The following is an 18,007-nucleotide window of genomic DNA, read 5'->3' on the forward strand; positions in this document are numbered from 1 at the left end:
TCTTTGTGTAGTCATTCTATGAACTCTTTCTGTTGTGTCTGTTCTATTTATATCAATGGTTTGGTTGTTATTGTTATTTGTGAAAAGAGTCTTACTAGTCACAACAAATTTCCATAACGATCAATAAAGCCGTCTTAGTCTAACCCTTTCTCTCTCTCTCTCTCTCTCTCTCTCTCTCTCTCCATCACTGGTTTCCTCTATGACCATCGCTCAAACCCGAGGCACTGACCAAGAAAGCCAATCAAAAAGCGTGTTGAAACAACGGCTCTGATAACCATAACAAGCAATTGCAAATATTTATAAAAATCCCGAACTTCAAAATCCAGGACCCCAGGTTCGGAAGCCAAGCGCCAAACCACTCAACCACCGTGCCCCATGATAACACGTAAAACTTCTAAAATAAGGCCCGCTTGTTTTTTTTTTTTTTTGTTTTTTTTTTTTGTCTTTTTGTTTTGTTTTTGTTTTTGTTTGTTTGTTTGTTTGTTCATTCTTTTTAGTATTAGTAGGCTTACTGTAATTTCGTTTCTTAAATTTCCCCCTTTATAACAATATTTCGCGCTTATGTTGTATCTACAATATTATACATCATTATCTTATACAATGAGATCTACTCGTCTATTTCTTTATTATTTGTTATTTACATTGTATACGCTACATACGATGCGTTAAGAAGTTAAGCTTGTAGAGAATCGCGTATCGAATAACAGCGCTCTCCCAGACCCCGTAGCTGCTCCCCATTTTGACAATCCGACCGCACGCCATCGACTAGAGCATATCTAAATAGATCTATAACTAAACAAATTGTATTATGGTTTCTGCATTTGAATGTGTTATTTAAAAAAAAAAAAAACGGGAATTTCCGAATGTTCTGTTTTCTAAACAATGTTGATAGATCACATGACGTAATGGAAGGAGCCATTCAACCGCTGTCTAAAGAGACGCGAAACATGCGTCTTGTTGTGGTTTATGAATTATTAACTAATCCATATGATTTGTCTAATGCAGGTCTCTATTGTTTTCTTTGATTACACTAAAGCACTGTGGTGAACGGGTTTCTTTTACTTTAGAATAAGAAAAAGGAAAACATTTTTAAAAATACTTAAAAACAAACAAAGCTTATATGAAGTGTAATTGTATCAATTTGTTTGAATTAGTCATGTAATTAGGTTTGTAATAGATCTAGATTCTAGACCAACAAACATAAATCTATGCGATTAGAAATATTTTGACCAATCGTTTTTATTTAGCGCTATTTCATGCTTCTAGATTTGTCCCTACGCTATGATTCTGTCACTTGTCTCACTACGCTATGATCCTGTCACTTGTCTCACTACGCTATGATCCTGTCACTTGTCTCACTACGCTATGATCCTGTCACTTGTCTCACTACGCTATGATCCTGTCACTTGTCTCACTACGCTATGATCCTGTCACTTGTCTCACTACGCTATGATCCTGTCACTTGTCTCACTACGCTATGATCCTGTCACTTGTCTCACTACGCTATGATCCTGTCACTTGTCTCACTACGCTATGATCCTGTCACTTGTCTCACTACGCTATGATCCTGTCACTTGTCTCACTACGCTATGATCCTGTCACTTGTCTCACTACGCTATGATCCTGTCACTTGTCTGGACCAGTTGGGGAAAAAGGTAGAGAAAAACACACTTTCTACCAGACAGACAGAGTGAGTTGATATAAGAAGCTTTGTAAAAAAAAGAGATAAAACAGGGGGGGGGGGTATGTCAGATGCGTATTAATATACAGTTAGAAATAAACAAATAAACAATATATATATATTATTATATATATTCTACATATATTTCTACCAGGATATAATTTCCACCACTGTTGGCCTTACCTTTTTAGCAGAGCGTCTTTGAATGATGGACATTCCCAGACTCCCACTGTTTGTACTGACCACTCGAGTACTGTGCAGGCGATGTATGATCACAGCGTAGTTGATGGTCATCATAACCATTGGTATCCAGTTGAGCACTGAGATGACCACCGCCCAGTAGACACGCTCGGCTATTATTCCTTGATCGCACGAACCATCTGATCTTTCCCTGGCCTGGGACAATAGAACACATGGAAATGCATGCTGAAAGTGTTGTTGTTCTAGATCGCTAAATGTCATTCTAAGATTTAGTTTTACAAAGTTTATATCAACTCAGTTTGTCTGTCTGGTACAAAGTTATTTCTCCCACACCCAATTTCGGATCAAGCTGATATTTGCAAAATTATTTCTTTTACCTTTTCACAAGAATCAATAATAAAAAATACTAATTAGTTAATGAACTATTGGTAATTACTTATTTTGTTTGGTATCTCGAGCAAGAGAAAGAAATTGTACTTGACTGAAGTGGTGGTATAAGATGAATTAGTCCCCTTTTTAGGTCGCCGCTCTAAATTGAAACAAATAATATATATGTCTGCAATCTTCTTTTGTCATAAGTACCTCACCAGCAGAGTGGTTAGCACGTCGGCCCGAGGAGGGGTGAGCCACGACCATTCAGGTCGGTGCCTCTCTTTTATTTATTTTATTTTTTTTTTGCAGGCAAACGCTTTAAAAAAAAAACAAATATTGTAAAATCCTCCCATGTATCCCTGTCTTCCTCCTCCCCCCCCCCCCACCTTATGGTCCATATAAGTGAAAGGATCCTAGTGTGTTGTGAAAGCTAAATGCATGAAGTAGCACTAAACAAAAACGATTGGTACAAAATGTTTCTAATCGCAGATTTATTGTTGTTGGTCTAGAGTCTAGAAGTATAAAAAAAAACTTAATTACATGACTGGTCCAAACTAATTGATACAATTACCTTTTGTATAAGCTTAGTTTTAGTTTTGTTTTATGTTTTTCTTCTTTAAAAATTAAAACGTCAAGCTAGTGTTGCAATAAGCCAATACTTTTCCCCAAAGATATAGCCTACATAAATTGTCAGATATCTTGGAAAATCTTTAGAACTTCTTTCAAAATACCCGTCCATTGTCCAGTGTCCATTGTCCAGGTTCCAGTATCCACACCTGAAGAGTTTCGAAACTGATAAAAGTAATTATAAAAATGTGTTTTGATCTTTAAAAAAAAAAAGAGTTTGTCTCCTTTTAGTGTCAGGATCTTTGAAAAAGTTCCCAAAGAATACTATTGAATTAAAACATATTTTGTGTATTTTGTTTAGTGCTAATTGATAAAAGATCTCTCAACCAAATGTTTTATCACAATAACAATGTAATTGTTATATTTCTTACCGGCCAGATGTCGTGACAAAATGTTTCCAGATAGTTGGACCACCGACGTTCGTAATAATTATAAACAATTAGAGGCGGAACTGCGATGGCCAGGGAGCAGACCCAGACAAAGAAAACAACCAAGCGGACTTTCCTTTGGGTCACCCTGGCCTTCAAAGGATACACAATGGCAAAGAATCTGTCCCCAGCTATAGCCATCATGGTCAGAGAGATGGCAGTTATAGCAGAAGCTGAAAATTTAAATAAATTAAACAATTCAATATAGTTTATAAATTACATCAACTACTATATACAATAAATTACACTATTCACTGACGAACATAGAATAATTCTAGTTTTAAAATATTGCATAAATTAATTTTTGTACTAAGAAATGTAAGAGTATATTTAAACAAGTTTACAAAGGTCACAGACCCAAAATCGGCCCCCGAAGTGGTCCACCCAGGCAGGTAAAAAGGCAGGTTTCAGGTTTTCAGAAAGAATATCAGAATGAAATTCTATCAAAGGCAAATGACAGAGACGAATGGAGAAAGAATGTTGATAGATCATGTGTGGTGCCCCAACGGTCTAGGAGACCAAGGAATAGGTGAAAGTGAATGTGAAGTTAGATGTGAGCATGGCTGTGACGAACCGTTTTGGCTCACTCAAGATATCACTCAGGTCTAAGCATTTAATTAATTTATTTACTCGCTATTAATCATCAATTTTATTAATTTAGCCAATCAAGCGCTAAAAACACAATCCCCACCCCTCCAATCCAACCCCACCCCATTGGCATCGATGTCACATGTTACTATCCCCGCCTTGACACGTGTCACACTAGACCCTTGACAAGAGTACACTCCCTCCATCTATCGTGGCAAACATCCGTTGACCCCCCCCCCCCTTCCGGGAGCGGCTGGTCACTTCAAAGTACCCATTCAACTTAACGCCTCGGGCAACGCTATTCGTCTAGCACTAGCCATTATCAAGGCATAATCTCCCTTGATTTTGGCCGAGCTCCGATAATCTCCCCTTCATAATCCACCTGGCCACCTGGGCTGATTTCCTGGGCTTTCAACTCGCGCCTTCGCGCAATGTCTATCTCCCGGAAACTCTCGTCACGGTCAAGCGTGGACCCCCATTGTCAAAGACGTCAGATAGTCTAGACCACCTTTGCACTTATCTCCCGCCACTCACCCCCCCCCCCTTTTATCCACGTGTATATGGACAAACTTCGTCGTCCGATCTCATTCACGCGGGAGAGCCCACAGGGAGCACATCTAACTCTTGCTTGAGCTCTAGACTATTTTCATTCCCTTATTTCACTTTGGATTGGTGGTATGTAACTTAGTAAAGTGCTTGAGAACCATTTTACTTAGTAATGTATATATATATTTGTGCATTTATTACTACATTATTTATGTATATATTTGTGCATTCTTATCATGGATGATGTAAGTAGATTACTGTATACTTATATTTTATATCATTGACCTTTGTGGCTAAATGTTCAAACCAGCTGGGCTAGAGTTTATTAACAAGTCTTACCAGATGTATTTAGCTCTTTAACTATTATTGTTTTAACTCTGATATATTAGCGCTCAGCACGAGCCTTCAACGTAGTATCATTGATTAATTCCTTGGCAGGGAATTATCCAAACATTTATGTAAACATGTCTTATTACTGAGTATGTATTTACTTATGCTCTATGTTTACTTATGTGAGAGCACGGGCGAGTATCAGACGTTGATCTCCCTTTCCCCTTTCATCTCATTTATCTTAGTGATGTATGTACTTGCTATTCACCGTGATTGGTGAGCGTCACCTGTATTACTTATCATATGTCACTTACTACTGTTTGTTATTTCCCTTTATGGGGGTCCCATTATTATTGTTATCTCCCTTGATGGAACACTTTATTCATTTGTTAGTTCCCTTTGATATTTATGAAACTAGCTTATGGTTTCTATACATCAGTCTGAAGATGTCCTTCACGGAAAGGCATCTACCTCCCAGTGTTATCGTTATGGCTAAACCGACGCATACATCATATCGTTGCAGCTTTTATCTATAGGCTACACCCGCCTGAAATCTTAGCAACCTAAAGCTGATAGCAGATTTGCTGGCACCAGATCTGTAGACATCAGACCTACTCATCCTTCAAGAGTCCAAGTAACAACGCTAGCCACAGACTCGTCACTGGCTTAACTGATTGGTAGACGCAGCTTAGCTCTGCAACCATACAAGTTGGACTGCACACGGAGCCTGGATCCACTACGCCAGCCCACCAGCAGACAGCATCAGTATCAGCCACACCAGTCTCACCAGTGCAGCACCGGACCAAAAGCTAAGCAACCAGCCTAATGACACTCAGACCATTTGGTTCTAATATCTGATGATGATAGTCTCCTAATGTAAATACGCTAGATCCCATTCTAGCATCTGTACAGCATTTTACCTTTTAACTATCCTTTGTATAATAAACTGTACATAATTTTACATCTAAATATAGTATTTGTTGCCTGCATTATAACGCTGTGCTTGTAGTTTATATGTGCAAGTAAGGATTCTCAAACTATAAAATCCCCTAGACACCCAAAACGGCCAAATCTTTAATCCGACTTGTCACAATGGCGAGCCTCGTCCGGGATTTACCCAACTAATACTGCAAGCACAGCAGGCAACTTCCCAGTATTTTAACTATCATCATTGTTAGAGCACAAGACTAAAGAGTGTCATTCAGAGCTATTTTAATTTTCTAATTTTGTATTGCTGTAATTGTACTTCTTTTACAGGTTCTTAAGCACCAAACAAAGGTTAATACCACCTTTCCTATAACTCTTAAGTAATTGCTTTCAGCAGCTCCGTCATAGTCTCCACCTCTTACTCTACCCTCTGCCTTTCCCCCTCACTACCCACCCCTCACCACCATGGCCAGTGGCACACGCTCCAAAGCGGACTCTGACATGAAACAAAAAATAGCTGAACTCAGAGAACTCGCGGCCGTCCTGTATGACGATGAGGCAAAGCAGAAAGAATATGTGAGGGCAGAATTTGAGAAGGAGAGGGAAGAAAGTAGAAAGGAGAAGGAAAGGGAACATGAAATAGCTATGGAGAGAGAGAAAAGGGAAGCTGAAGTAGCCATAGCCAAAGAGAAGGAAAAAAAGGAAGCTGAAATAGCTATAGCTATAGCTAAAGAAAAGGAAATCACGGAGCGAGAAAGGGAAAAAGAAAAACAAATAACTGAGAGAGAAAGGATAACCGCGGAGAAAGAGAACGGAACCGCCAGTCAAGCTTCTTCCGGATCTCGCCCGGCTAGCCCTGCCTCCCAGCAAAGTTCCTCAAACGGCCTACCCCACATGCCAATGGAGCACTTCGACGACAAGACAGAGAACATCGAAGTTTATCTTGTCCGTTTCGAAGAAGTTGCGAGCTACTACGGTCTGCCAGAGGAGAAATGGTGCTTCCGGCTATCCCAATGCCTCCGAGGCAAAGCCTATGAAGTATACTCTAAACTCCCCTCCGGCCAGCGAGAAGACTACGCAGCCCTCAAACAGGCGCTACTCGTCCAATTCGAGCTGACTGCCGAGGCTTACCAAAAGAAATTCAGGACATCCCGCCTAGAGCGCCGAGAGACCTACGGTAATCTCTGCGACACGTTGGACAAATACCTGAAGAGGTGGCACACTCTTAGCGAACTGCCAGAGACTTTGGACGGCCTAGTGAGCCTCATACTCGCAGAGCAGTTGCTAGAGTGCATGCCTAACGAGGTCAAAATCTTTGTAAGGGAGCAGCAAGCCGCTACACCAGCCGACATAGCTTCAGCTGCAGACCGGTACGCGACTGCCCGCAAAGACGTTAAGGACATCAAAAGCAAGACCTCAGCCTCGGACAAACCAGAGGACCAGCCCACTTCTTCCAACAAACACGCTCCTTCTAGCCAACCCTCTCCTTTTACTAAACCTCAGCACCAAAAAGCACCAATCCAACGACCAGCCACGCCTACTAGCTACGACAGACGAAGCCACCCGCCTCGACATGGCCAGACCAATAACCATCACCGTGACCGGAACAGCACGAGTGATCACAGGCCCAATCGACAGCATCAGGTCCCACGTACTGTGTCAGCCATGACTGAGCTCCCTGAACCCTCTTTGCATAATCAGCCATCGCCTCTTGATGAGGAAGAGGAGGACTATTACGTCATATCAGCGCTGACCGTGGCCCCTGAACCCACTGCTTGTGGCCTTACCCAACCGATACCGCCTCACCCCATCGTATCACCCCCTGGGGTAGAGATTATTCTGATTAACGGATCTCCTGTCCAGGCACTATTCGATTCCGGATGTGAGGTGAGCTCTGTCATCAGCAAAGCACTGGTCGACCCATCGGATCTCACTGGTGGATCAGTGACGGTTCAATCTCTAGACCGTGGCATTCCTCCGAAGGTGTATCCTATCGCTCGGGTCCACGTAGAATGCAAGTATGTACATGGCACCATTGATGCAGTAGTCATGGACTCGCCAGTATACGACTTTGTTCTAGGCTCCAGGTACATACGTCTAGGAGTTGTCGATAAACCATACTTCTCTCTGCCCGTTGGTAGAACGACAAAGCAGAAAGGTGGCAGCAACCAGCCGGTTGGAAGCCCTGGTCGCCACTCTAACAAATCCTTTACTGGCTCCTCAGCCAAGCTCAAGCCGCGCCACCCTGGCACTGACACTGCCGGGAAATCACGAGGTAAGCGTAATAACTACACTCGTGAAGGTCCGTTTAACTCCTGCTCCTCAGCAATCAAACCGCTCATCCCTGGCACTGGCACTGCTAGGAAGTCACGAGGTAAGCGAAATACCTACACTCGTGAGAGTTCTTGTAACTCCCGCTCTTCAGCTATCAAACCACTAATGCCTGGCACTGATCCTGCCAGGAAGTCACAGAGGAAAGTGAACTTGCACTCTCGTGAAAGTGGGCCTCATCACGGCTCCACCCACACTATAAGGCCACTCTTCCCTGACATTGACCGTGTCTGGAAAATGAGAGGTAAGCCGATCAATCGCACTCGCGAAGAAACGCCTCACTATGGCTTCAGAGATAAGCCCCGTCCAACATACGCGCATTGGGCCCTCCGCCATAACGTCCATCCCACTTACTGGTCTGCCCCAAGAAAGAGATGTACACAGTCCTATCTACCCGGCCTATTTCCCCAGGTTTCCAGAATTGCCCCTTCCACGTGGAAATCCGCCTGCGGACAGAACATAGGCGACAGCGGACCCTTAGGACGGACACCCCTCTGGACCTCGGCAACCTCTTAACTACTGGGAAAAATTTCTTAAATGCTGAGACCGACAGTAGACGAAACTTGAGTGATATCAACGTTAGCACTTTATAGATCTTTTAACAAAGACCTATCTTACGCAGGGAGGGTTGTGACGAACCGTTTTGGCTCACTCAAGATATCACTCAGGTCTAAGCATTTAATTAATTTATTTACTCGCTATTAATCATCAATTTTATTAATTTAGCCAATCAAGCGCTAAAAACACAATCCCCACCCCTCCAATCCAACCCCACCCCATTGGCATCGATGTCACATGTTACTATCCCCGCCTTGACACGTGTCACACTAGACCCTTGACAAGAGTACACTCCCTCCATCTATCGTGGCAAACATCCGTTGACCCCCCCCCCTTCCGGGAGCGGCTGGTCACTTCAAAGTACCCATTCAACTTAACGCCTCGGGCAACGCTATTCGTCTAGCACTAGCCATTATCAAGGCATAATCTCCCTTGATTTTGGCCGAGCTCCGATAATCTCCCCTTCATAATCCACCTGGCCACCTGGGCTGATTTCCTGGGCTTTCAACTCGCGCCTTCGCGCAATGTCTATCTCCCGGAAACTCTCGTCACGGTCAAGCGTGGACCCCCATTGTCAAAGACGTCAGATAGTCTAGACCACCTTTGCACTTATCTCCCGCCACTCACCCCCCCCCCCTTTTATCCACGTGTATATGGACAAACTTCGTCGTCCGATCTCATTCACGCGGGAGAGCCCACAGGGAGCACATCTAACTCTTGCTTGAGCTCTAGACTATTTTCATTCCCTTATTTCACTTTGGATTGGTGGTATGTAACTTAGTAAAGTGCTTGAGAACCATTTTACTTAGTAATGTATATATATATTTGTGCATTTATTACTACATTATTTATGTATATATTTGTGCATTCTTATCATGGATGATGTAAGTAGATTACTGTATACTTATATTTTATATCATTGACCTTTGTGGCTAAATGTTCAAACCAGCTGGGCTAGAGTTTATTAACAATTCTTACCAGATGTATTTAGCTCTTTAACTATTATTGTTTTAACTCTGATATATTAGCGCTCAGCACGAGCCTTCAACGTAGTATCATTGATTAATTCCTTGGCAGGGAATTATCCAAACATTTATGTAAACATGTCTTATTACTGAGTATGTATTTACTTATGCTCTATGTTTACTTATGTGAGAGCACGGGCGAGTATCAGACGTTGATCTCCCTTTCCCCTTTCATCTCATTTATCTTAGTGATGTATGTACTTGCTATTCACCGTGATTGGTGAGCGTCACCTGTATTACTTATCATATGTCACTTACTACTGTTTGTTATTTCCCTTTATGGGGGTCCCATTATTATTGTTATCTCCCTTGATGGAACACTTTATTCATTTGTTAGTTCCCTTTGATATTTATGAAACTAGCTTATGGTTTCTATACATCAGTCTGAAGATGTCCTTCACGGAAAGGCATCTACCTCCCAGTGTTATCGTTATGGCTAAACCGACGCATACATCATATCGTTGCAGCTTTTATCTATAGGCTACACCCGCCTGAAATCTTAGCAACCTAAAGCTGATAGCAGATTTGCTGGCACCAGATCTGTAGACATCAGACCTACTCATCCTTCAAGAGTCCAAGTAACAACGCTAGCCACAGACTCGTCACTGGCTTAACTGATTGGTAGACGCAGCTTAGCTCTGCAACCATACAAGTTGGACTGCACACGGAGCCTGGATCCACTACGCCAGCCCACCAGCAGACAGCATCAGTATCAGCCACACCAGTCTCACCAGTGCAGCACCGGACCAAAAGCTAAGCAACCAGCCTAATGACACTCAGACCATTTGGTTCTAATATCTGATGATGATAGTCTCCTAATGTAAATACGCTAGATCCCATTCTAGCATCTGTACAGCATTTTACCTTTTAACTATCCTTTGTATAATAAACTGTACATAATTTTACATCTAAATATAGTATTTGTTGCCTGCATTATAACGCTGTGCTTGTAGTTTATATGTGCAAGTAAGGATTCTCAAACTATAAAATCCCCTAGACACCCAAAACGGCCAAATCTTTAATCCGACTTGTCACAATGGCCTAACTGATGTGTTATTATGATTATCTGATTGATGTAATTGTTTTGTAAAGGGTCAATCTCTTATTCAAGCAAAAGATTTTTTTACAAAAATCTAAAACCGTTTGCATAAATGTATTTAAAATATGGTAAATTATTATAACCCTTACTAAACAGCCTCCAGTGTATGTTACTATTAATACTGAATAGTTGTAAAAAAAAAAGGTGTATTTTTATGGAAAAAAACTCCTTGTATAGATGATTTTAAAAATTAGATTTTTCGTTTTCAGAAAAGAAAAAAGTAGCCGTTGCATCAGAACTTTGAATGGTCTAAAATTTCATGATGTCGGATTTTCACTATCTTTTCTAGTTTACGAGATCTAAACGGGACTGACGGACAAACGGACAGACAACACAAAACTAATAGCTTCTTTCCCCTTTCAGGGGCCGCTAATAAAAAGAGAAACATAACACTTACGATAAAATGGAACATTTTGTTCACTCTAGACAGAAACGTATGTCTACATATCCCTCGGTGAGATTTAATTTTAGCGCAATAAAAAACTAACGCGTTTAAATCTCTGAAAATCAGTTGACCAACTCATGCTTACATTAAAGTTTATTTTGCAGCCATGTTTAAATACTTATGGCAACAAACGAGACCCTACACAATTCAAACTTACATATTTAAAACTAATATTAATATGTTAAACAGTCTCATTTTAAAGGCACTACAAAGGGGGTGTGTAGGGAAGGGAATTTGGCGAACCATTTGACATAGTGAGTGAATGAAATAAATATTGAATCTTAGTATTTTTAAAAAAACTTCTTCGGTCTAAAAGTGAGTGTATTGTCACCTTGTCAATAACTTCCAGATGTTTTCATAATTATATCGTGAATATAGATCTAGTCACTTCCAGTACCACAGACATAGTGACAGGGCCCACACACATAGTGACAGGGCCCCACACACAGTGACAGGGCCACACACACATAGTGACATGGCCACACACACACAGTGACAGGTCCACACACAGTGACAGGACCGCACACACAGTGACAGGGCCGCACACACACAGTGACAGGTACACACACAGTGACAGGGTCGCACACATAGTGACAGGTACACACACAGTGACAGGACCGCGCACACAGTGACAGGTCCACACACATTGTGACAGGACCGCACACACAGTGACAGGTCCACACACATTGTGACAGGACCGCACACACAGTGACAGGTACACACACAGTGACAGGGCCGCACACACAATGACAGGTACATACACAGTGACAGGTCCACACACATTGTGACAGGACCGCACACATAGTGACGGGCCGCGCACACAATGACAGGGCCACACACACAGTGACAGGTACACACACAGTGACAGTGCCACACACAGTGACAGGGCCACATACACAGTGACAGGGTCACACACACTGTAACAGGGTCGCACACAGTGACAGGGCCACACACACACAGTGAGAGAGCCACACACACAGTGACAGGGCCGCGCACACAATGACAAGGCCATACTAACAATGACAGGGCCACACACAGTGACAGAGCCACATACACAGTGACAGGGCCACACACACGGTGACAGGGCCGCACACAGTGACAGGGTCACACACACAGTGACAGAGCCACACACACACAGTGACAGGGCTACACACAATATACAATGACAGGGCCACACACACAGTGACAAGGCCATACACACAGTGACAGGGCCGCACACACAGTGACAAGACCACACACACAGTGACAGGGCCGCACACACAGTGACAAGGCCATACACACAGTGACAGGACCATACACACACAGTGACAGGGCCATACAGTGTGAGAGGACCACTAGACCACATTTTGCAGAAAGATACTCCTTTGAAGTTTAGAATAAGAAAGTGTAAGAAATGAAAATAGTGTAAACCCTGTACCAGTACATAAAACGTTACTTCTACTATATGTAGGCTATTAGTTTGCTTGTATTTATAAGAGTATCAGCCTTATCTTTGTTTTTCTCGATTATGTAATATCAGCTTATAGTGTAGATTATAGTTTTAAATAGGAACGAAAATGAAATCTCCTGTGATCGACTGAATGAATGTGATTTCAACATATCTAAATATAGCTAAGGATTCGTTTCTTTTCCTATGTTTCATCTGATTGCATTTACTGGGGAAAAAAAGATAATCGGAAATTTCCGAATGGCTGTCATGTCTTCTGTCAGTTAACTGTTGGTAGATTTCATTACGTAATCCGAGCACAAATGTAGCCTTAGTGTAAAGATGTAGCCTTAGTGTAAAGATGTAGCCTTAGTGTAAAAATGTAGCCTTAGTGTAAAGATGTAGCCTTAGTGTAAAGAGCTGAGCAAAAATTGAATGAATAAATAATATGACATGGACCTACGTGTTTGATCAAGATGTTGAAATACGAGCCAGCGTTTTGTTGTGGTGCATTAATTATTCACCAATACCTGGGGTTGGCTGGTCCCATATGTTTTGTCTAATGCAGGTCTTTATTGTCTGAGTTGATGACATCAAATCTCGGTATCGTGTTTGTTTGTATTAAGAAAGAAAGAAGGAGAACTGGAAAGGTGTTAGAAACAAACATACGAGAAAACAAGGAACTAGAAGGTAGAAAAAGGAAGAGTGGGCAGAAATGGAGGAGAGACATTGAGGGGAGAGGGGCTGAGATAAAAGGAGAGAAAGAACGAGGCGGGGAGCTTAAAAGATGTATAGAAGGAATGTAAATAATAGAAACAGCGGAAGGAGTGAGAGGAAGAAATAAAAAAGGGAAGGGAGGATAAACAAAAAGGGAAAGAAAAAAATAGAAAGTTGGAAAGAGGAGATGTAAAGAAGAGGGAGAGAGAGAGGATGGAGGAGAGGGAGAGAGAGAGGATGGAGGAGAGGGAGAGAGGAGAGGGTGGAGGAGAGGGAGAGAGACAGGATGGAGGAGAGGGAGAGAGAGAGGATGGAGGAGAGGGAGAGAGAGAGGGTGGAGGAGAGGGAGAGAGAGAGGATGGAGGAGAGGGAGAGAGAGAGGATGGAGGAGAGGGAGAGAGAGAGGGTGGAGGAGAGGGAGAGAGAGAGGATGGAGGAGAGGGAGAGAGAGAGGATGGAGGAGAGGGAGAGAACAAAGAAGACAATAAGAAGGGAATTGAATAGAAAAGAGAGAAAGAAATCATGATTGTCAAACTGATTGTCAAACTGATTGTCAAACTGATTGTCAAACTGATTGTCAAACTGATTGTCAAACTGATTGTCAAACTGATTGTCAAACTGATTTTCAAACTGATTGTCAAACTGATTGTCAAACTGATTGTCAAACTGATTGTCAAACTGATTGTCGAACTGATTGTCAAACTGATTGTCAAACTGATTGTCAAACTGATTGTCAAACTGATTTTCAAACTGATTGTCAAACTGATTGTCAAACTGATTGTCAAACTGATTTCAAATTGTGTGGGAATTCAAAGACTTTCTCTTCACAAAGATATTTACTAAGCAGATCAGCTCGAGATGTTATTGGAAGATTTTAAACTCAAGGACCTTCATTAAACTTATTTCACTTGCCATTTCACTTTCCCACTTGTTAGACTCGTGACTTGTATTCACAAGCAACTGTTTTGCAAAGTAAAAATGTGTTGTTGTTTTTTTTATATTCTGTAACAATGCAATCAACTAATTTCTGTTTTGTGTTCTCTTAAATTTTCACATTTATTTTTATTATTTTAGGATTAAATTCCAGCAATAGCAGCATTATAGCAACAAGTCCACATGAACAGATTTAGTACCTTTGAGCAGGCAAGCCAATATTACTAACTCCTCAAAGGATATCGAATAGTTACCCACGGCTGAGTGTCTAGAGTAGAAGACTTATGCTCTGTTTACTTTCCCCTATGAAGCCACAAAATTTGCTTTTAGTGGAACTTTTAATTAGTCACTGTTATGGTTGGACTGCATCTTCCTGCACTGGTAGGAATTTACTTAAGACATAGATTCCCTTTCTCCGCAGAGACTGGTCGTCAGGGATGTCTTCAAATTCATCCCATTAACCACGATTTTTAAATCTTCATGAAGGTACATGGGCTTTGGCCAGCCCACTCTTCAACAGAGTTACGCTTAAATAAAGCCCCTCACGAAACGAATCGCTTTAATGAGGTACGAGGATAAACCAATATTTTGTTTTACATAAAAAAGGAAAATAAATTCTTTTGGATACCTAGGATCTTAATAGTACACTAAGAATAGAAATTAAATATTCAAACGTAAATGAAAGACTCACTCTGAACAAATGCATTGAATTTACAGAGAAATCCGCCGAGAATCCATCCTTCCGTGACATCGGCGATGACGTAGATCCACATGGGGAAGCAGGCCACCAGCAGATCGGCCACGGCCAGGTTGACGATGTAGTAGTTGGTGGTGGTCTTCATCTTCTTGGACGTGCTCACGATCACAATGATCAGCAGGTTACCCACCACCGCCATCAGCATCAGCGCCCCAACAAGCAGACATTTGACCACCACCTCCCATAGGGATGCCTCTGAGACTGACCTTGGGTAGGGCACCCTGCTGACGTCTATGTTGTAGCTCACCCCACAGATGGAGCGTTTTGCAGTGGTGGCGTATGTTGTGTTTTTGCCGATGACCTCAGAGGTGCCCCAGGAGATGAAAGTCGCCGCGGTGGTGACTAGGTCGATCAGTGGCGTGGCGGTAGAAAGAGATGAGGATGGTGCTAGTTTAAACTGTGTTTCGTTCAGGTCAGTGTTATTGTTAGAAAAGTTTGTTAGTTCTGTACTTCTGTCGGCGAATATCAACTCAGGTTCTGTTGGTAACATCTGAAAAAGTAATGATACAAAATAATAATACATGTTTTATACCTTCAGAGGCGGCCCAAGTCATATTTAGCGTAACTATATCTCTGTTTGGGTAACGTGGTCCATCATTCTTAAAGAAAAGCCACTTTTAATAATCTTTATTATCCATAAGGAAATGTGTTTTACAAAACATGATAATTATAGAAAACGAAAGTAGACATTCACACCAGACTAGACTCACTCATAATGTACATGCTACAAGTTTATATCAAATTGTTTCTATTTAATGATTTAATTGCCAAGGGAACAAAAGAGTGTTTGTGTCTGTTTGTCTTTACTATCGGTGTCTTGTATCTCTTTTGTGATGGTAAAATCACAAAAATCCTGACCCAAAGGGTGATTTTTTATTTCTAGAATCTTTTTAGTTTTTTATGGATGTTTGTCTCAAACAGCTGCCCAAATGGGTGTGAGCGTGGTAATAATAGCCAAGGCCTTTTCGCTAACATTAAACGAAGACATTTTCCTAGGAAATCGTCAATCTTTGCCGCCCCACGAGTTGGGTTTAGATTGACAGAAGCATCAGGATTGAAAGCTTTTAATGATATTTTTTTCCCGAAAGAACTATACTTATTGACTACACCCCTCCCAGGCCGACCAGCATTGTATCTATCACTGCCAAGTTTAGCTGTGCTATCAATATTGTACACCCCTGTATGTTTTCATACAGCCCTCCTCATTTAAAGAAGCTAGATTTAGCGTGGCATTTAGAGTATAGTATACAATTCATTGCAGTCACTGGTAACTCCTAAAAAAAAGTATTAGTAACAAGTTACAAGTTATTAACACTGAATGACGTGACAAGTTACAAGTTATGAACACTGAATGACTTGACAAGTGAATGATGTCCCATTAGCCTTAGACGAGACCTCATCAAGGGGAAGGCAACCCAACTTTATTTCATTTGTGTCTTGAAATACAGCCACGTGACCTTATAGATGAGACCGTGCCCTTGACTCTGGTAATAAGAAAGGGCTTTAAATAGCCACATGTAATATACCAAGAGAGACAGCCATTGGAGAAATAAGATTAGTCTGAACTGTAATGCATTAATTATAGAAGAAAAAACATTACAGAGAAAGTTGTGCTAGTAAACAAACTCCAGCATCACACGACAGCAGGTAGATAGCAATGTCTCAGAGATGTCTCAACATGTCTCAGCAAGAATAGCTGAAGCTATTCACCACAAGCTTCCAACATCATTATCCTACCGCCCTTTTCGCAATAGGCCAAAGCATTACTGGCTGCGATCACCTAATGAACAAAGTGCTTGCCGTCAGCAAGTTTGAACATTACATGATTTACAAGACTACAAGTAGACACAGAGATTAGTCTATAACTGTGTGTTGTGTGGATAATTGATAGTCCTGTTATACATTTCATTCTTCAAAATATAGAAAAAAGTACTGTCCGTCAATTAATCTCTGTGACAGTGTAAATGTTTTTTATTGAAAATTTGCTTTATTAATCTTTTCCACAAAAAAATATTTAAAAAAAAAACTTTTCCCGTTAACTGTTAGTACCACTAATGCCAGAAATACAAATAAGTAATGTATTACAACATTATTACGACAATTGACACTACTGTGTGCATAAATGCTATTAAAGATATATATAAATAAATATTTTTATTTTTTAATTGTATCTCCTTTACATTTTTGACTAGTTGTAAAATTGCTATATTTAAACAAAAAGCAGCTTCCTAACTTAATTTTCAAAATGTAACGGTTGGTTTTCAAAAGACGCCGCGATGCAGCCAAACTTTACCAACCATACAATGAAAGATCACGAAATTAAAAATCCCAGTCTTCTGCAGGATTGGAACTCGGCATCCCCGATTGGGAAGCCAAGCGCTTTACCACTCAGCACCTCAGAATTATCAATTAACGTAGATCTAATGCTACATCTGAGTACTATTTAGTCAAAATAAGTGTATACATGAGGAAATGTCTGGAAAAAGGAATCATAAAAGTAACCTTTTGAAGTTCGTATCAAAAAAAATTTTTAATAAGTATTTTATTCAATAAACTAGTTAATAAAATTAAAAAAGAAAATAATGAGCAATTATTATTTTCTTCCACTATGACCTTTCGATTGTGATGAATTTTCTTTTGTTATAACGCTCGATCTATAAAGGAAGAGGTCTTTGACCAATTATAGAGACAATCCGTGAAGTGTTTTATTAAAATGTGGTATATTTTTTTTAACAAACAGAGCATTCATATTTAATTTTAAAAATTGAAGGTTTGTTTTCAGAAAACAAAAATAAAAGTAACCTTTGCACCAGAAGTTTGCAAATTGCAAGATATAACATATAATGATCAAATCGTAACAAACGGATAGGCTGAGAGAGAGAGCGACTACACTAAGCCAATAGCGGCTTTTCACCTTTCGGGGGCCGCTAAAACATATTTATTTGACTGTACTTAAAAAGTTGTTAAAAATAGAATATATAATTTCATAGAATAGATAATAAAAGTGTGTTTTTTA

General features: G+C 40.8%; 2 protein-coding genes across 4 annotated transcripts in view; one reads left to right on the forward strand and one right to left on the reverse strand.

Annotated features, from left to right (window-relative positions):
* Nucleotides 1-18,007, reverse strand: part of LOC106071000 (QRFP-like peptide receptor) — a 41,772-nt gene that overhangs the window by 8,175 nt on the left and 15,590 nt on the right. For all 3 annotated transcript variants that reach the window (XM_056020731.1, XM_056020733.1, XM_056020732.1), the window contains exons 2-4: nt 14,926-15,481; nt 3,253-3,482; nt 1,865-2,077 (exon numbers count right to left, since the gene is read on the reverse strand). In XM_056020731.1, the coding sequence (XP_055876706.1) occupies nt 1,865-2,077; nt 3,253-3,482; nt 14,926-15,481 (999 nt within the window). The remainder of the gene's footprint in view (nt 1-1,864; nt 2,078-3,252; nt 3,483-14,925; nt 15,482-18,007) is intronic.
* Nucleotides 5,909-10,637, forward strand: LOC129924620 (uncharacterized). The gene is made up of 2 exons (XM_056020722.1): nt 5,909-9,357; nt 10,082-10,637. The coding sequence occupies exon 1, from the start codon at nt 6,166-6,168 to the stop codon at nt 8,545-8,547; it is 2,382 nt and encodes a 793-aa protein (XP_055876697.1). The 5' UTR covers nt 5,909-6,165; the 3' UTR covers nt 8,548-9,357; nt 10,082-10,637.

Source organism: Biomphalaria glabrata, chromosome 2 (assembly GCF_947242115.1).
Source record: "Biomphalaria glabrata chromosome 2, xgBioGlab47.1, whole genome shotgun sequence".
Taxonomy (NCBI): domain Eukaryota; kingdom Metazoa; phylum Mollusca; class Gastropoda; family Planorbidae; genus Biomphalaria; species Biomphalaria glabrata.